Source organism: Melitaea cinxia, chromosome 7, assembly GCF_905220565.1.
Source record: "Melitaea cinxia chromosome 7, ilMelCinx1.1, whole genome shotgun sequence".
Taxonomy (NCBI): Eukaryota; Metazoa; Arthropoda; class Insecta; order Lepidoptera; family Nymphalidae; genus Melitaea; species Melitaea cinxia.
This window is the reverse complement of record NC_059400.1, coordinates 1785001-1806513: the sequence shown is the minus strand read 5'-3', so window position 1 is coordinate 1806513 and position 21513 is coordinate 1785001. Positions and strand designations below refer to the sequence as shown.

General features: G+C 32.1%; 1 protein-coding gene and 1 non-coding gene across 2 annotated transcripts; both read left to right on the top strand.

Moving 5' to 3' along the window:
- Window positions 1-13547: 13547 nt before the first annotated feature.
- On the top strand, window positions 13548-21272 carry LOC123655081 (mucin-5AC-like). Its single transcript, XM_045590918.1, has 7 exons — window positions 13548-13675; window positions 15157-15283; window positions 16649-16760; window positions 17176-17293; window positions 17905-19775; window positions 20600-20722; window positions 20809-21272. The coding sequence occupies exons 1-7, from the start codon at window positions 13548-13550 to the stop codon at window positions 21099-21101; spliced, it is 2772 nt and encodes a 923-aa protein (XP_045446874.1). The 3' UTR covers window positions 21102-21272.
- Window positions 20493-20566, top strand: Trnai-aau. Its single transcript has one exon. It is a non-coding gene; the product is annotated as a tRNA-Ile (tRNA).
- Window positions 21273-21513: the final 241 nt, after the last annotated feature.

Below are 21513 nucleotides of genomic sequence, written 5' to 3'. Positions count from 1 at the left end.
CAAAATTATTCTGAATTCATTGCATTGCAGCATTCCAAAAAGGAAAGTTCCAGATCGAATAAAATTTAAAATTCGAACAAATATCTTGGAACAATTAAACGTCTACCAGCAAGTCAGCTGTATCACCGAATATTATAATTCTCAGGAATGAGTCCAACCCCACTATACATTATGCGGGTGAAGATTGAGTTACAATAACTTAACATTATTAGTCAATTTGTCCACCCACGTACATCGTCTGTTACTGGGTGGTCTGTCTTTTGATGTTTGAATTATATAACGATCTAAATTAATTCTGAGTGTACTTTCTATGAGTTTATTAGTAGTATATAATCAATGACTTGTAGCTGTTAGTTATGGCTTACTATCCGCATTTCGCGGTTTTATTAGCGTAATTTTTTTCATTAAGTTGGTACCGAAACATGCGTACAGTCTAGTAGATAATAAGCTGTCACCACAGCCTATACACGTCTGCGTTTCCAGGAGCATTGTTAACAAGTTGATGAATCCACTCACGTTTCTAATCAGGAACTCTCTTAATACCCTGACATCCCTCAACAGGAGATCTTCTGTAAGACGGAGGTACTTCCCCAGTCACGCTGCTTCAGATTATGAGCTAGATATTTCCTTCTATATCTCAAATAAATCCTACTGTCTACAGAAAATTATTAGGATAACTGTTTATCCTGGACATGTGTTAGAAATATTTACCCATATATACCCAAAGTTTAGCATCTAGAATATCTAGGACAAACGAGCGACTAAAAGGTGTGTTACAAAGAAGAAAGCACGTAATTATAATTTTACTTTATTTAGAGCGAGAACATATTTAAATGATAAATCACAAAAACACGATTTCTTATAATATAACCTCCGAAAAAATTTCGTTGTAAAAAATATACAAATAAAGAAAAGAATGAAAAAGGTTTCAAACCTTTTAGCAACCTCATTCGAACCGAACTCTAAAAAAATATAATAAATGATTTTAAAATCTTTATAAGAACAACACATACAAAAGCCAATAACAAAATAAAAAGCCAAAACAACGCACACAAGCACCGTGTATCATTTATTCATCGCTATTTATCGTAAAAGTGGATAGCGTGAATACCATTTGCTAATATTACACAATATTCTCTATAAAGCGGTTGCATTGTGGTGCAAACACTCATATCGAGTCCAGAGCCCGCCACCGTGTCGCCTCGTTTATTGAATTGCACCCTTCCCTATTGGAAAACAAAGCGCACCAAACAAAATTGCACTCTATGTGTATTGACATAAAGCTTAAATTCGATTATTATAATCATCTGCTTTGGTTTTTATACCTCCAAACGAACGATGTTTTCCTGGTACAAAGCCTCCTGATATGTTTACATATTTTGCTCGTCAACACTTGTTTTGATTGAGTGCATTGTTTTTTAAGGAAATATTTTTTTTAATACCACTAGAAATGAACTGAACGAACAAGGGTGAATGAACTTTATCTGAGATCTGATATCATTTTTTCTATATTATGACCATGATATTTTGTGTCTGTTTGTTCTGTGAAAGCCTGTTTAAGGAGGAGGTCTATAATATCTCACGTTCCAACCTACAACTAGCAGAATAGTAAAGGCAAACCCAGATGAGTTGGTTAGTAAATAATCAAACAAATTTTGATGCAGTTCAGGACACTTTATTATATTGACTGCAATAACTTCAAACATCAAAAAAAAAATTGTGCTTATCTCATCAACTTGGTCAACTAAGGATTTAGGATAATGTTAGTAATTATTTTATACCTAATGTAAGATGACATTCAATTATTGATTTTTATGACTTACTAGCTGCCCGGACAGACTTCGTTCTGTTAAAAGTTAATAGTTATTAACTATTAACGCATTTGTCGAGCCATTCTCGAGTTATGCACTTAGCAACGTTCATTTTTATTTATATAGAGAGATTAAAACAATATTGACATTATAATATGCATAGATTATGTGTGCAGTGTTTAAAAGAAATGTTTTATCGATTCCGATAAATATAGATAAAATATCAATTAATTATTAATCAATTAATTTAATAAAAAGTAGGGAAAATTTAGTTTAACAAAATTACTCACTTCAGCCTGATTCAGTCCACTGCTGGACATAGGCCTCCACAAATTCGCGTCAAAAAATAGCGTGAACTCATGTGTGTTGCCCATAGTCACCACGCTGGGCAGGCGGGTTGGTGACCGCATGGCTGGCTTTGTCGCACCGTAGACGCTGCTGCCCATCTTCGGCCTGTGTATTTCAAATCAGCAGTTGGGTGGCTGGATAGCCATCGGTCAGCTTTATAACTTTCAAGGTGGTAGTGGAACTGTGTTATCCCTTAGTCAGGCGACTAACTTCTTATGACACCCACGGGAAGAGAGGTGGTAGCTATATTTTTGACTACCGTAACCACACAGCAAACAGTTTAACAAAATACCCTATCAAAATATGCTACCCTGATACAAATTTTGCTTTACAATTGTTTTCATTATAAAAAAAAAACTTATTTTGATAACATGCTTTTTGTCCATCACGTAGTCAGTTAAAACTTTGCCCTTAAATACCAAGAAACAGTTGCAACAAAAAAAAAACGAAAACAAAGTTTATAGGTTACCAAACATTTGGTTTGTTTCAAACCTTATGCATCTTGACACATATTTATACATTTTTTGCCGCCTTTCATGCAAAGATAACCCAAATGCTAAAGACGACACAGTTTATTTATAAGTCTTTTTATTCCGTACTCCTCCCTATTTCAAAGAAAGCAATAAAGGACGACCCGTCTCTACTATTTTTTCTACGTACAGCGTTGCTATCTCTCCCAGTCGAGTCCCGGCCGTATTTCGGGTTACACACGTGACGTACCTCTATAGATTTTCTGTTCGCCTGGTACTCATGTTTACATTTTGTGTAATAGAGTGAAAAAATTGTGTAAAAAAGTGTTTCTGTGCTCTAATTACATAAAAATTAGTATTAAATAAAATACAAAAAAGGCAACTTTTTATTTGTTAAAAGTGAAGCAGTAAGTAATACATAATTTACTTATTTCAATTATAATTTAATTACATACATATACATTTTAATATATACTATTTATTTTTATTTATGTAACATTTCATTTATAAGTTACAGATACAGTACTAAAATAAATGCTTACAATAAAATCACTAAATTAATAATCAAAAATTTATTTATTTACGTGCAATAATTTATTTTAACCATTAAAAGTAGTAACATAATAAATTAAGTAATAATAAAATATTTGAAGTACCAATTAATATTGTTGAATGAACTCGAAAAATAGAGTTCAATTGACAGGATGTCCATATTAACTCATAGATTAATTGCTCTGACAGACGTTACATTTCATCAAACATTACACAGCTGCAGAGTAGTTTTGAAAAGTGCATTTTCTATGTAACTGCAGTAAAATCTTTCTTTAGAAACCTTTTCAATAGAAGGTATTCGCAGGGAGGTGTACTGCCTGTAACTGTTTGCTTGTCTTCATACATTTTTCGCTTAAAATAGTGCACGTCCAATTCGCGGCGTTTTGAAAGCAGTTTTAAGTGTTGTCTATTGTTTCGTGAGCTTGTTTCGTGAATGCTTGTACATAGGCAAAAAGTAGTTAGATAATAGTCTTGTAGCATGTGTCCTGTTCACAATCGTGAACATCTTTTATACAATATGGATATGTCTAACGATAAGTCGTGATAGAACTTTTAAATAAACAAATTAACTTAAATCCTTTAGATTAATATCTTCAGCTTATTCAATATCCTAAAATTCAATATGTCATCAATACAAATAAATAAAATTAGAGTGTCTGTTTGTACAATAAAATAACCGCTTTTTACTAAATTCATATGTATGTATACACGGTACATATAACAAAATAAGATTTTTTATAATTTTTGTCTGTCATTCTGTCTGTCCATCTGTTTGTTTCAGCAAATCTCTGAAACGGCTGGACCGATTTTGACGGGATTTTCACTGGCAGATAGCTGATGTAATAAGGAGTAAAAATCACAAATCAAAATCAAAAACAGCTTTATTCAAATAGGTCCCAAGAGCACTTTCGAGTCGTCATTTTACATGTAGAATACTGGTAGAAACTCCGCAGTTACTCTTTTGAAAAATAATATATAAACTGTGTTTTAGTACAAAATTAGTAACATGTTGCATAAAATACAGCGTCATTAAGTTGACACATCTTTATCATCTATGTAATCCTACACCGAATAATAAGCTTTATCTATTGAGTTTTTTAAATAAAAACTTTAAATTTATGTTGAGACAATTCCAAAATTGTTTGTGGGATTTTATTAAGTATACATGCGAATACCATAAACTAGAAAGAAGTCGTTTACTTTGCGCAGTCGGAAACTTGGAGTTAAAATTTTGTTATTTCTTCTCGTGTTTACAATGCGATTATAATGCGATTATAACTATTTTTTTTTTCAAAACAATCAGTAACCTGCTACTCTTAATTTAGTTTTTTTTTATAATTGCGAACTCAACAATAAAACTATTTTGTTAAATTCCACGCGGACGAAGTCACGGGCCCAGTTAGTTGAATATATTTATTGTCTTAAAAAACGCAATTAACCACATCTAAAAATGTGAATAAAGCAAAATTTTACAGGACTTCACACTTCAATTTTAATTTTTTTTATTTAATAACGTAATATTTTAAATAATATGCGAATATTATATGTATCTTTTTTGTAATGTTCCTTTATGGTGTACAATAAAGAGTATTTATTATTATTATAAATATTTTTGACACGTATTATATTCATCATTTTATACCTATGAAATACATCTTTAAAGATACTTAATCTGTGACAAAAATAAAACATTAGTTACAGTACGACGCCGACTGCATGGTACCATCGTTAAGACAATTAATATTTCTGACACTCGACTTAACAGCTGTTATAAAAATCAAACGATCATTCCCACACTATATGTACGTTAATAACAGTTAATAATTTTGAAATTACGAATACAAATACTTATTTATTATTTATTTTATACTTTATTGTAAATTAAGAATTACATTTTATACAATAACAATACTATAACTTATATAAGAGTATAATAATATACATAGCAATATATAAGTTATAAAATGAAAATTAATATTTAAATTAACAAACTTATCTAGTTTAAAAAAGAATAAACCTATGAAATAGCCAGTAAAAAATTATACGCATAAAACATTCAAAATAATAATTATATTATATAGCTTTCTTTGATTTAATCCTTCAACTTTAATTATTAATAATATAACATAAAAAATATTAAAGATCAAAAAAGTATTAAGTTAACATAAAACTATCCTGCAAGTTTTCAAATTATAGTAATCCCTTATAAACAGTCACAGTAGCACAAATAGTTAATCAAAAACTTTATAATCATTGCTATTTTCGTTGGCTAACAGCACTAATAGCACCATTATATATTTGCTATACTAATTTCATACTGATTTTCTATCCACATATCAACAAAAGATTGTTATAACAACTTTACGCGCTTATTAATCACATACAAAAGGTCACTAATCAAAGCTTTAGTCACAACTGAGACAGGTACATAAAATACACGGAATCTTCCCATACCATCCCAAGCAAATCCTATAAATTAAAATTTCATCATTCATCATCATTACAGCCTATACAGTCCACTGCTGGACATAAACCTCCAAAAGTTTACGCCAAAAATAACGTGAACTCATGTGTTTTGCCCATAGTCACCACGCTGGGCAGGCGGGTTGGTGACCGCAGGGCTGGCTGAAAAATTAAAATTTGCTTTTAACAAACTTTACCAAATAAAATTTACTTATTTATACTAATATTAAAAAGAGGTAAAGTTTCTAACTTTGTTTGTTTGTAGGGGGTAATCTTCGCCAATACTGATCCGATCATGACAATTCTTTTACTAACAGAAAGCTACACTATTCTGGAGTGATATAGACTATATTTTATAGTTATTGCACACAAAATTCAGTGTAAAATAATAGTATATGTAAATCAAGTCGGAGAAACGCTTCGCTTCGCTTCAGCTTGTAATATTCCACTACTGGGTTAAGGCCTCTTTCCCCATGTAGGAGAAGGAATAGTCAGAGAAATGCGAGTGAGATTAAAACTTTACTATAATTATATTTCCATCCAAAAATAATTGCCCAACTAAGTGGGCACGGGTCGGCTAGTATTTTATAAGCTTAGCAAAACATTAAAATTTCATTCATAGAACATCAAAAATAAAGCTGAGAACGTACTTATTAAAAGCACTCGTATTAAAACTGGAATCATAAGCCAAAAGACAAAGGCGTTATATCAAAGGAATTAGAAGTATTTAAATCGCGTAAAACGCATTCAGCTTTTAGCTTTTAATATTCGAATGAAACGCATTAAAAGAGTGCATTGATTAAAAACGTGAAAAGAGTAAAAAAAAAAACGAGAAATTTACGTTACGTTAGCGCTGAAAACCTTTGAACTCTTCAAGCCGTTTTCCCCCTATGTATTAGTATATACCGACAAATAGTCATGTTTTATAGCCAATTCAATTCAATCTGACGAACGGAAGGGAGTAGTTGAAACACCCCAATTAGACTCGGTTAGACAAACGGCCCAGTGACAAAACACAGGCCGATCGATTTAAGCATTGATTGATAACATTTTTATTTGCTTTGAATCAGAAATTGCCTTAGGAAACTTTTATGTGAACAAAAGATAAAACGATAACATTATTTATTATTTAGAAAGTAGATAGAACAGATTAATCTTATTTGGAAGTTCACTGGGTTCCGAGCTAGTCTAAATAACCAAATGTTTCTTATGACTGTGAAGGAAAACTTGTAGGTATATTCGGTAGACGTTCTGAAGTGTACATCTTAGTTGGAGCAGCTCTCCGATTATAGAACTACAGAATTAGCTGAGAAATTTAGATTTTAACTGAGGTAGGGTACAGCAAACCACAGCTAAATAATATTGTTTTCAAGCATTATTGTGTTCCTGTTGGTGAGTAAGGTGACCAGAGCTCCTGGGGGGAGGGATTGGGTCGGCAATGCGCTTTTGATGCTTCTGGTATTGTAAGCGGCTATAAACTACGGTAATCTCTTACCATCAGGTGAGCCGTACGTTTGTTTGCCGACCAGTACGTCTACCATGAGTTTCCAGAGACGATACACGTTAGCGAGTGTAGTAGAAAATTTGTATGGCAAGTTGAGCAGCGCCTCTAACGGATACTATCATTACTATATTTGGTACCATAAGTTTTCGCAGGACAGTTAAGTTAACTACACTCGTAAATGTCATTCTAGAGCGCCGATATTTTCATACAATTCGCTACCATGAGTAACATATTTGACAGATGTCACCCTGTTTAACGTTACTATTATAGTTGCGTCACTCACTTGAAAAAATCGTGCGAGAAGTTTATAATTATTAGGTTTATATACTATTTAATTGCATTATATTTGGTAGAACATAGCCCCGTTCCTAAAACACAATTTACGATATAACAATATTATTTTCTATATTCAATTTACGAAATAATATAATAATATAATACAAATTATACAATTTATTTATAAAATTATGATCACGATTTACGTTAATAAAGAAAGAGATAAATAACCATAACACTTAAATAAACACTTACTTTTTCATATAATCCACCATAAGTTCGAACTGGGAAGCATTAGTTCTCATTTTTTATATTTTGTTGTTTTAGAATTATTGTATAACAATTAAACAATATGATTGTTTCACAAGTGTTTGACAACAACTTAAGTTAAACATTTAAACTGACGGAATAAATTGAAAAAATTTAGAAGTTCTTGAGCTCGCATGAATACACTGTAATATGCTGCTTTGCATTTTTGTCGGATTATTTTAAACTTCGTTTAGACCTCACTTCATTCGAAAGTCATCATGTTTACTCTTTCTTTTTTCTATACGGAAGAAAGAGATAAAGATATTAGTAACTAATACCAATATAACGGATTTAAAACTATAAGTCTTATCGAGTGCTCGATAGACTCTATAGTGAAATTTAGAAATACTCATAATAGGTATGGTATAGATAACTATTCCTGTTGCGTTTCTACGTTTACTGCTGTAGTTATGTCATGTGCGCTTGTAACAAAAACTCATGGTAGACGTACTGGTGATAGAAAAAAAAAGCTTTCAATCGTCGTTCGTAATTGGAAAAAAGAGATTCCCACCTTACATTTCAAATTGAGTAGGTATTAACATAATAAAAAAAACTTTAATTTTTAAAGCCTATTTATTTAAAGCAATAATAGATTTAGTATTACCCTACAAATTTTAAGATTGTAATTGCAAGTTGTAATTTTTTATTGCGTTTGTCGCTTCATTTTATTTCGATTATTTTCTCCCTCTCTACGTTTCTTTAAGGTTAAAAACTAAATTTGTTTCTCACTTTATTTCTCCCAACTATGTTGAAATTACATCAAATATAATAACATCTTATACTCATGAAACGTTAAGTAAAGGCAAAGAATTTAAGCCTATAATTAAACTAAGTTAATGATCAGGCGCTAAATAAGAACAAAGCGAATCGACAAAGTGTGTCAAACGACTAAAATTAATAAATATAAACTACTTTTTGATTTCTGATATTACAATATTTATTTTTAATATTTTATATTTATTTATTTTCTATTTTCGTTTTTTTTTTCTTTTAACTGTGTTAATGATTACTACTTTATTGATATAGGTTTAACATTTAAAAATCGGATTCATTGTAACTTGGAAAAGTATCCATTTACACTATATAAAGTACATACATACTTTTTATTAATATTTTATAATAAGCAAAAATATTTTTAATATTGCAATTCACAAGAAAATTTGAATAAGGAATCCAATATTATATGCAAGGTTAGTCCAGCCAATATAACGTTTCGTTCAATCATTAACAGTCGAAAATTAACATTTACAGAATAGAATCGAACGATTTTAATGTAGCTAAGTAGTTTTTCAACTATCTTATGGACGTAGTAAGGCACAGGGGGAGATAAACGTGCTACACGTGCACTAGCTATCCCGTTACTCCTCCAAATCCGCGTCGAGGACGTCCATCGTAAATTTCTGTAGAGAAAAAAATCCCTCTTAATCTGGTAACGTCCTCGGGAGTTAACTACTAGCTAAGAGTTAGCAACTAAACTGTTTACACGGATTTCCCTTTCGGAAATGTATTTGACAAGCGATACTCGTAATAAAATTGAATAATAGTACAGCTAACATTGACAATTTAGAAAGAGGTCGTCGCCTCCAATGATAACATCCCGCCGCATCCTGTTACGAAATTGATACATGCGAAATACTGACTAGCTATAGAGTAGGTATCCTCTCTATAACTATGAAATAAAGAATAAAAGAGTAAAAAGTTATTCGTATTAATATTTAATAGTAGTCTTACCGTCAATGTACCGTGTCTACAATTTGTCGTTCCTAAGAAAGTTACCCTCTTAGCGATAAAGTCGATTTTAATAGCTATATACGCATTTCCTTTATCATTTCAGTGTTGTTTTGTGTTACTATAGTAAAAGCAGTCCAGATTTCCATTGATTCTTGGTCTTACATTTAGTTAACAACTAGCTGCTGCCCGCGACGTCGTCTGCGTGAACCCTATACAGCACCAAAAATACCTTACCTTTTAAAATAACATTAATTTACCCGTTTCTTCTTTATATTTCATATCTACAGAAAAATCTCATAGATGGCGCTGCTTTAAAATTGTCTTGTCTACTTAAATTCTTTTAATTATTTTTAATATTTTTTTTTATTTTGGCTTCGGTATCGATGGTAGATCACACCCCAATTATTCTTTTAAAAAAATATTCAATGTACAGTTTTGACTTTCCTACCATTTTATTACATGTATAGATAATTTAATAGCGCAAATATAGAGTACAGTGGGGTAAGTAGGACCAAGCTTTGTCTACGGCCTCGCGCTCCATTCAGCCTCGCGTGAGGCAATCTTAAGTACTGACGTGCGGTGGAACGCTATGATCTACTATATAATTTGTATTATTTACCACTTCTTAATAATTTGATTGATTTTACGAAGGGCTTGCGAGAAGCACTTTCTATATAAAAACGTGTTTAAAAACTACTTTTCGAGTAAACTTTGATAACGCGTATTTACTTAACTATTTTTTCGTCTACATGAGTTGTATTACTTATCGATCTAATTGAAGTCGGTTATTTGTCATTGTCGAGCAAACACAATTATTATATGGCGTTTTTTCAAAGCTACTCATAGAACACAGGGTAACAGGTTTATATTAAATGTATAAAAAGCTTACTTACCATTTCTATTTCTATTATTATTTTCTTAGGAATTTCGAAGCCAAATATAAATTATCGTTTAAAATTAACTCAAGCTTTTGACCTCAAAAGGAGTCCGTTAAGTTCAAAAACAGTGAGAAAACTGCTTACTATTTACCACTAATAAGCTTAGACATTTCTTCATTTCAATCAAAAAGAATATTTATAAGCTGTAATAATAATATTTTCTATAATTCCACACACACACACACACACACACACATACACACACACACACATACACACATTTCAGCCTTTCGCAGTCCACTGCTGGACATAGGCCTCTCCAAGTTCGAGCCGAAAGTCATCCAGCCACCTCCGGAAATCTTACATAGATATAAGTACCTAACATGAAATAGTAATGTAACGTTCGTGTTGTTAAAACAAACTTAAGACGGTTAAATTTTATATATGTCTAGTAGTAAATAAAGCTTAGTTATAGCAAATATCTAGATAAAATTAGTTTTATCTAGTGTTTACCGTAACAGAAAAGCAAACGCTTTATATCAATTAGCACGCATTAAATGTAAAATACTTATTATCATCATACATTAATAAAAATTAATGTTGCTAAGCACATAACTCGAGAATGACTCGAGCAATTCTGCATTTTTTTTTGTATGTTCCGGACCGGACGGATGATCCACGATAATACTTAAAAAAAATTAAAATATTTTTTTTTTACTATAAACTTTTGTCTGAACGAAGTCCGTCCGGGCAGCTGGTTAATAAAGGCATAATAATACAAACAATTTTCAAAAGAAACGAATTAATTATTATATAAACATCTTAGATCTTGTGTCAGCGTTCTATTCACAAGCGTTTTATTCCAAAATTAGCCTATGAACCAGTAACCAAAAAAGGACCAGTAAATGTCTCCTTACTTGTTTATGGTATTACGCTACCTTACGGTACGCTGTATTTCATGCAAGATATTACCAACTTTGTATTAAAACATAGATTATTTTTTTAAAAGAGTAACTACCATCTATACCATCATAACTTTAATCTGTGGGATGACGATTAGTAGGTGATTTTAAAGCCTATTTGAATAAAGCTATTTTGTTTTTGTACATAGCTAGCGGGTTTCAACTCCTTTAATATTAACTAACATCACAACAGATAATAACATGGACACAGATAATACAACAAGAAGCAAATTGAAACTTTATAACTATTAAAGTTTTAAACTTTATATCCAACTGGCTACTTGGGTCAAACCACGTCTGCAATTTTGTACAATTTTAGACTTTATGTTTTAATGTTTAAGGTCGATATTAATTTGAAGTTTATAAAATTTCATTAATTGTAACTGATAAACGAATGTAATTATCTGACTTCCTTCGGATGCAAACTGCATGTTGACGAGAAGTTTGTAACAAATATGTATCTAGATAACCGTAGTTCAACTATTTCAGGACTTATAGTGACTGTTAAGTTTTCATAGGTCATTATGTGATGCTTTGTAGCCTTCCTTTTAAAGAGAATATATTCGCATCATCGTAATCATCATTACAGCCTATACAGTCCACTGCTGGACATAGGCCTCCACAAGTTTACGCCAAAAATAACGTGAACTCATGTGTTTTGCCCATAGTCACCACGCTGGGCAGGCGGGTTGGTGACCGCAGTACTGGCATTGTCGCACCGAAGACGCTGCTGCCCGTCTTCGGCCTGTGTATTTCAAAGCCAGCAGTTGGATGGTTATCTCGCCATTGGTCGGCATCCTAATGATAGAAATTAATATTTAAATCACAAATCATCACAATCATCTCACTGCTGCTCATAGGCCTCCTTCTCCATGTGGGACAAGGATTGGAGCCTAATTTACCACGCTGCTCCACTGCGTATAGGCGAACATTTGAATGATTAATATAAATATTTACTCTATTTACAATTTTTATAATACATAAATTGTCAGTTGTTGTATTTCTTGCACCAATTAAGTACAACTATAAATGACTGAAAATTGCATACAATGGCAGCCTATAATTAAAAGTGCACTTACATACTTGTTAATATTATTAATACTTTGTATATTATTATTATGCTATTTTAAATTGAGTTAATTGTTGGTAAATAAATAAACAAACTGCATAAGTAAACATTCGATATTATTCGACAACTTGCATTTGATAAATCCTGATAACACATTCTTGTAAATATAGAATTTTTGTTTATACTTTTTATGTAAACATATTGAGCGGAATAAAATAAAATTGTAATTATATTTTGTAATAACTTTATCACAATATAGATATAACTATAATAATTTAAATACGTAATTAACACTCAAAAAGTTGTCAGATTTGCTGGAAGAAATCTCTTATAGAGTTAAGCACATCCACTAATATACGTGAGTCTCCATGACAAATATATTATGAATATAGGTTTGTTGTAAGCTTTAAATCAAATATTTGTGATGTTCGCAGCTAAGAGTTAACTCAAAGAAAAAAGACACACAAACAAACACTACCTTACATACACACAAGTATCATTATTCATTATTTAAAAGATACATAATATAATAACAATATTTTATTATATCAAAGAGGACCTTAAAGTCACTTGTCATTTAATGATACTTTAGTTAAACCGTAATATTGACGAGGTCATCTAACTCGGGATGAGGGGGAGTTAATTGCTCCCTAGCTCAGCCATCAATTATGTGTGCTAACGTCATAACTGACACACTTTTACATAACTTGAATACTCTTTGAATCACTGTTGAATCTTTGCGAAGTTTCTTGGTGATTCTTCCTAGCAGAACTTACATACACCTAAAAAGTGTTCAAAAATGTATGCAGTTTTTCATTGCATACTATTGAAATATGATTTAAATGAAATGAAAACATTTCGCCATAAGGTGCCTACACATGCCTAACGAACGTCGAAAAAAATTTATTGAAATCTATCAAAAAAAAATTCATAAAAATATAGAAACAAAATGAGGTTTGATATAATCATAATATAAATAGTTCATATGTGTACGCCACAATTTAATATACTAATATTTATTAAACGTTTTACAATACCATAATAGCATCTATTGTTTATTTGATTCATAATTACATTTCTCAAAACACATAAATATATTTTTAGATTGTGTTACAGCTTAAACATGTGACTGTATATGTGAAGACGAAATGGATGGAAAGCGATTCGAGTGAAAATGCCTTTAAATATATCATGGGAAAGGACTTCAAAACAATTATGGTGTGTGGTGACAATGCTCGTCATAGTGATAGTGACGGAGGTGGTGGCTTTGAGCGGACCAAATGTTTGCACAGTTCAACAGAAGTAAGTAACATTTTAACGTCTATGTACCTACTATGTCCATAAAATTTTCCGCCCCAAAATTATTCGGCTGACCATTTTTTTGGCCGCCTATTCCGTATAATTTACTAGATTAAACTTTTTTTGACCACCCATTCCATAAATTCATAAATTTTTAAATCCCTATTACTTGCATGCTCGGCTTGCAGGGCCTTTTTGGCCTTTTTAGTCCTAGGGTAAGTACTCCCATGTGCTACTATATTCTTAAGTAAGTACTTATATATTAAGATATAATAACGTCATTAATATATATTATAGTGTTATTTAATTTACATTTTTAAAACCGTCGTTATAATAAAAATCTGATATGAGCCGAAGTACAAAGATTGAGTGCAAATAAAGTAAAAAATAACTTTTGGACAGAAGAAATTAATAATTGTGTTTGCAGGCAAACGACTTCAATTATATGGACAAGTAATACAACGTAGGTAGACGAAAAAATAGTCAAGTAAATACGAATTATCAAAGATTACTCCAAAAGTTGTAATCAGATTTCGATGAAATTTAAATGTGACCATATGATAAACATCGGCTTTCGATTAAATTAAAAATCATCAAAATCGGTACAACGAGTAAAAAGTTATGCGGATTTTGGAGAGTTTCCCTCGATTTATCTGGGATCCCATCATCAGATACTGGTTTCCTTATCATGGTACCAAACTAGGCATATCTCCTTTCCAACAAAAAAAGAACTATCAAAATCGGTTCATAAACGACGGAGTTATGCCCGAACATACATAAAAAAATAAAAAAAACATATATACGGTCGAATTGAGTAACCTTCTCCTTTTTTTGAAGTCGGTTAAAAATAAATAAATAAATAACAAATAAGGCACTTAGCACTTTAACCACCCGGGAAACCACACAAACGCTTATAAAGAGTTCATCAAAATCAATCAAGCCATATGATAGCATGAGGAGTTGAATTATACAGAGAAGAAATCCGAATGTAATTACAATTATGCTGACTGCTGTATAAACATATGTTGTTGGTATAAGTAATTTTGTTGGGTTAGATTATTTCCTTTGTACTCAAACTTTGTACCAATAAAAACTATAAAATACTTTCGCCAAAAAGGGTGGGTCTTTGCTTAGCGTGAGGTATGACAAAGCGAAAAAATTGCTTACATCTTCAAAAAAGAAATATTTAATTGTGTGCCATTTTAAATCATGAAATCATTTGCCAGGGCTTTTGTGATCTGTTATCACTGAAAGTGTAGCTTAGCGTGACAAGGGGGTAGGGGAGGTCCAAAACGGTAAAATTTCGTGTGACACATTTTAGGAACGGCATATAAGACATCTTAAAGTATGATTTAATTAATGCAGTAAACATGGTTTAATAATATTGACACCATTTAATGAATCGCATTTAACACGTTCTAATTAGGAATGTTGAATTAGGAATGTTGTTTTCGAAGTTTTCTTAATTTATCCTCTGATTACAGATACAACATAACGAAACGTGTGAAGTACCGCGCGCCGATGTCCATCAGAACCTACGAGTGGTGCTTCTCCATGCCGCCCAGGTGCTCAAAGTGGAGTACTGAGATGCGCGACCTCACTAGACTTGAGGTACTTGTAAGGATAAAAAGAAAAAGATAGAGTGATATTTTTTTTATGACACACAGTTTAAATTCTAAGCTTAAGGTTCATCTCATTCCATTTTATTTAGGTTCTTATGTACTGAATTCATATTCAGTGAGAGTTGTCTAAAATTGAATGTAATGAATAAGTGTAAACAATATAAGGATCTATCAGTAAAAATGTACGTAATAAAGCCTATTAATTTAGATAGGTTTTAGGATATAAAACTAAAAAAGAGAACTAGAAGAGAGATCTAAACCGTTATAGTGTAGCGTAGCTGTAAAAGATAGATATAAAATTTTATATTAATACCTCACAATATTTTAATAATTGTATTACATTTATTCAAGTCTTTCCTAGCCTTATACGTATTCATTTTTACCGGAATAGACAGTGTATTTAATAGTACACAAATGCATACTAAGTATAATCACTAGAATGAGAAGGAACAAAACAGCAATACTGCTACTTATCATAGGAACCGAAGTGTGACTTGAAGTCAAATTAACGATTAATTTTTTTGATATAATTACAAATAAATATTTTTACTTAGTAATGGAAATATTTGCACGATCTTCATTACATTTATACACGATTATAATACGTATCTTAAAATAACAAAAAGTATACTTAATGTGAATAATATCGATTGTAAGCGTTGCTAGTCCTTGGGGTAAAGTAGAACAACGTGATTTAATAGTTGTTGATTATTGGTACCTATGGGTAAATTATTGTAGACAGCAAAATGAATGTGTGAAGAAAACCTTCCGAAGAAGGTTGTTAATACTGGCTTGTGTCGTGATTGCTCAAAATCAATTTTAGCTTTGTTTATTTGATTGATAAATAAAATAATTAGGTAATAACTGAGTGGAATGATTGTATTTAATGTTTAATTATTTTCTTTCAAGGAGAACGTTCTTTGTGCGTCTGTTGTGAATTTTTGGTATTTTAGCAGATATCTATATCACCTATGACGCTTTTTTGGATTATTCTTGTATTAAAAATAGTGAAATAAAACGTAAGCTTAAACATTAGCTTAGTATTAGTTAACATGTGTCCGATATTTTTCACTTAAGAATTGAATCAAACTGATACGTTCCACTGCTGGACAAAGGTCTCCTCTTTGTATAGGAGAAGGCTTAGACCATAATCAAACAAGCTGCTGTAGACATGTGATTTATACTCCTAAACCGGTGGGTAATATTTTCTATGATAACAACCGGGACTAACAGCTTAACGTACACAATATAGGCTTTATAAATATTGCTGCCCTATGCGGGGCGTTAAACAAAAATATTATATGAAACGATTGGAAACTTAAAATTTCAACGGTACACTTGTCAATGTTTTCAGACTGAGGTACGCATAGCCGAGGTGGCCGTGTGCTGCCCAGGGTATAAAATGAAGGACGTCTCCTGCGTACCGATTTGCCCCAACGGGAAGACTGGACAAGGGTGTACTCAGGGTACTACTATATACAGGATTTCTTAGATATCATTACATTTAAATTCATCATTCAACCATTCCTTTCATTCATTCATTTTTTACAATATTTGTGTGTCTGTTTTGTGTTTGGTTAAGCCGAAATTTGACATATTTAGGTTATTTTGATGTTGAAGCATTATTATGATACGATCGAGCTGAACCGTGCTCTCAATGAGAATTCTAACTGGAAAATTTTGTAATTTTGATAAAACTGTAAAATAAAAACTATTATTGATATAATGAAGTGTATGTTGGACAGGATTACGTCATTATTTGCACGCAAATATTCTGTTTATTGAAATCAGAAATAATTGTTCAAAATGACATTCATCTAGCGTAAACCAATACTTACCATAAATTAAATCGAATAGCTAATAAACTAGTCTGTATTTCAGATTGTCCTCCAAATAAATGGGGTCCAAACTGTGTAAACAATTGCACAGAGTGTGTTAACGGTGAATGTGATCCAAGTACCGGAGAATGCGATTGTGATGACGGATGGCAAGGTGAGAGGTGGGTTCCCACTTTGGTATATATTAACTTTAATAAAATATCAATATATTAGCTAAGTAATATTTTATACCCAAATTTCGAATGTAGTAGTACAGGCCAATTCTGACAACGACTCGTAACAACAGAATTATACTTTACGTAGTGTACACTTTAAGACTACTGTTAACTTTTCTTGTGTTCTTGTGTCGAACTGAAAGTGTTTATGGCTGCCACAAAGTGTATTTGTTTGCTAATTAGTATAACCACATAAGAACAATTCAGAATAACTGAGATATAATTAGCTCTTGTTTGGCTTATATTTCAAAGTCAGACACAAACTCACTCATCACAAACATCACAAATCCTGATTATGATTGTTATTGCTTAATAGCCAATACACATACAAATGTATTTAGTATTTTGTTATTTTCTTTTCCTTTTAAAATAATAGTATTTTAACAATGTAATTATTTAGCTTTTGATGATGATAAGGACCAGAGTTCTCCCGTGCCCATGGTTGCTGTAAAATATCCGAAACGTCACGTCAGGCTTCTAAAAACATAATAAACTACGATAAAATCCGAAAAAGTTATTTCATTATGAGTGATTTTTTTTTATTTGTTATTTTGCAGTTGTCAAACCAGAATGTCTACAATTCCGGAACCACCCGCTTTGATGGAGAAATTACTAACAACTACTAAATCTTCCGTTAAGACGTTTCCCACTACTGTATTAACTGTACCGACAACTAGTATTGCCATGACTGAAATCCCTGTCACAACTTTTACAACTCCTCAAACAACAACTACTACATTTCCTACTACAAAGACGACATTCACAACAAAAAAGACTGAAACAACACCGACAACTTCAACAACTTTGCTAATAAAGAAAACTTCAATTCCCATGGTGACAAATTTAACTACACATCTTACAACAATGGAAATAGAAAGTAAAACCGAGCAAATAGCCGAAGTTCCCAAAGTAAATGTACCAAATTTTATATATAATCGAACTGAAACTCCAATGGAAGGTACGTCAACTGTCTTATCTACTGAGCATGAATCTTCGACAATGGTGAATATTCCAATAACAACTAAATCTCCCACAACTCCATTACGAACTACTACCACTGTTATTGCTAGTGTTCCAACCACTACTATTGCTCCATCAACTACCACTATTACTACCTCTACCATTTCTACGACGACAACTTCCACTACCGACATAAGCACTACCCTATCGAAATTAACTACAATCTTACCGGCGCAAAAGGAAACCACAAAAATCGAAATTACCAGAGAACGTGAAATTTCTTCTAAAAGTCATCCTACTACGATAAAATTCAAACCGAAGGAGATATGGATAAGACCAACTCAAAAAGGTGAACTGACATTTGTTGAAAACAAATTAAAACATAATCATGATCAATTAAACACAAAAGTCAAGAGTGCTACTAATAAAAACGAAGCTATCTCAGAAAATACGACACCACGGACCATTATTGTATCTATAATACCAACATCAGTATCCCACGCGACATTCAAAAAAATAGCGTTAACTACTGCATCATATATGTCAAAGAAAAGCAACGTGTCATTAATATTTCAAAACAGAACAGAACAAGGTTTCACTAAATCTATGACATCACATGTATCTACCGTTACTCCATTCACTATAAAAGTACTATCGACAATCAACGCAAAAAATTTGGGTTTTCATAAGACAACAACTAATATACCACAAAACAATACAACTCGAAGACTGGTACCACCCACATCAAAGAAAACATTAACTACAATAGCTACTGATAAACAAACTTATATAACTAAGTCAATTGTGAATACAACTTTGGCAACTAGTAGAACAACTAACAGCATGCCAAGCACGACGAATGGAGTTATTAAAACGCTGAATTCTTCTAACTCTCTAACAAATAAACTTTCAACTAACAAACAAAGTGTTCATAAAAATATGTCACATGAAATAACAATCGTTCCTCCGATAAATAAAAAATTAAAACCGATACTCGTAAAGGACGAAGCGAAAAATAGATCACATCATATTATTAACACTAATGAAACAAAAGAATTACCTGAAATAAAGTTACAAGAAAAAGCTAAATCATTCAATGGGAATGCTGAAAAAGCTAATCTTACTAAAACAGGTTTTCCAAAAATTAATACTTACAAAATAACCACTCGTGAGCCACCTGAAGACGAAACTTTTCATATTTTGACAGAACCAGAGCACATAACGGCTGTAATGAGTGATAGGGATAAAGAACATACTTCGATGGACTTGATATCCGTGATAAGTATAGCTGGTGGGGTAATGATGGCTGTCATCACGGTTGCAGTTATTATAGTGATGATAGAGAGGTGCAGAAGGCCTAGATATGGCGATGTGAGGAAAATGAACGATATGCGAATGCAAGTAATGTTGGATGACAAAGATGTTCCACCTCCGTACGTGAGGAGCATCTTTCATACACCTCTACCAGGTAATGACGTATTTGAAATATAATTTGGCTTTTAAATATTAATAAAATCTCTTTTGTTATCATTATACATAGGTACTTATTATATAAGATTAGAGGTTCTGATAACGCAGACATATATTTTTTTTTTACTGTAGTTCTCCTTTTTTAGAATAAAAATATAGTGTACGAGAATTGAATATTATTTTTAATATATGTTGCGATCTGACAGTGAATGATTGCGGTTGCTCAAAACAAAGATTACTCAAAAAGTAGTAATCATATCTCGATCAAATTTAAATAGTACCACAGAACAAATATCAGCTTTCGATTAAAACCAGAATCATCAAAATCGGTAAAATTAGTGAAAAGTTATTCTTATTTTAGTCTTTATTGTACACTACATAGAGTAATTTATTACAGAATTTTAAAGAAAAAAAAGCATAATGCACAATGAGGCGGCCTTATCGCCCGATAGCGATTTCTTCCAGGCAACCTTAGGGTTAGGATTAAGGGAAAAAAAAGAAAAGTTATGTGATATAATACAAAGTAAATCGACGAAAAAATAGTCAAATAATTACTCGAAAATTACTTCTGAGATCGCAATTAAATTAAAATACAGAATACACACGAATTGAGAACCTCCTTCTTTTGTGGGAGTCGGTTAAAAATATCAATAGTATACAGCAACTTTGTTACATAATGTAATTTATAATACAAAATTTCGGTGTGTCTGACAGCGGCCCATTAGCTCAGTTGGTTAGAGCGTCGTGCTAATAACGCGAAGGTCGCGGGTTCGATCCCCTCATGGGCCACAAGATTTTTATTTTTATTTTTTTATTTTTTAGACCCTCCACATTCTGATAAATGCCATTACCAACCTATATCAACGCTAGACAGAAATTTAAAACAATTTATGAGACCTGTCGTCGTGCAAACAATTTCACCAGTTATGTTAGAAAATTTTAGAGGTAAGATTGATTGAATATTTATAAAAACTATGAAATAGTTAAATATGATATAAGTAAAAGTACTCATTTAATTATTATTGTTTTAGGAATTTTGGAATGTCATTACGATCATTTACCAAGGAGAAACCACGATTTTGGAACAATGCCGACTCGTTCTTCGGTGTCGCCATCTATGCGATGTGAAGAGGATCTACTGATACAGCGGCCGTTGTCTGTCGCTGACTACACTATCGAAGCTTTAAAATGTGAAGCAAAAATGGATGTCATAGATAACACGACTTCAGAACCTTTATACGCAGAAATCCCTTGTTGGCGGCCGCCTTCAGAGCACGCAATAGCCGTGGTTAATCTAAACGGTGAAGCTGTAACGGAATTATGACCGCGTCATAGTTACAATTAACAACATAGTGTTCATTAGTGTCGCTAGATGGCGCTGTTTTAAGCTAATTTAGTTTACTTTAATATTGCTAGATAGCGTTATTCTAATAAATAATATAAGTAGAATAAAATTTAGTATTTTAAACAAAATATAAATTAAATGAAAAAACAAGTGAAATTTATTTATTTAGCACTAAGATAACACACACTTAACGAACGTCAAAAAATACACACAAAAAAACTCAGCGACATCGGACGATGTATTCCCTTTTTGTCGAAAGTGGGATGTTGGTAAAATGTGTTTTTCCAAAGCTGTTGCCACCTGATTAACCGCTTTAAAAGAGTGATTATGTCAATGATCAGTTCACTGACACCATTGCGTTCTTTAGCTCTTCCAGTTTCGTCATTTATGA

Excerpts from the sequence above, each read along its gene's own strand:
- LOC123655081 (XM_045590918.1), top strand. The coding sequence starts at position 13,548 with ATGCCTTTAAATATATCATGGGAAAGGACTTCAAAACAATTATGGTGT. Across the intron at positions 15,284-16,648 it reads GCGACCTCACTAGACTTGAG|ACTGAGGTACGCATAGCCGA; the intron begins GTACTTGTAAGG and ends CAATGTTTTCAG. Across the intron at positions 19,776-20,599 it reads CTTTCATACACCTCTACCAG|ACCCTCCACATTCTGATAAA; the intron begins GTAATGACGTAT and ends TTTATTTTTTAG.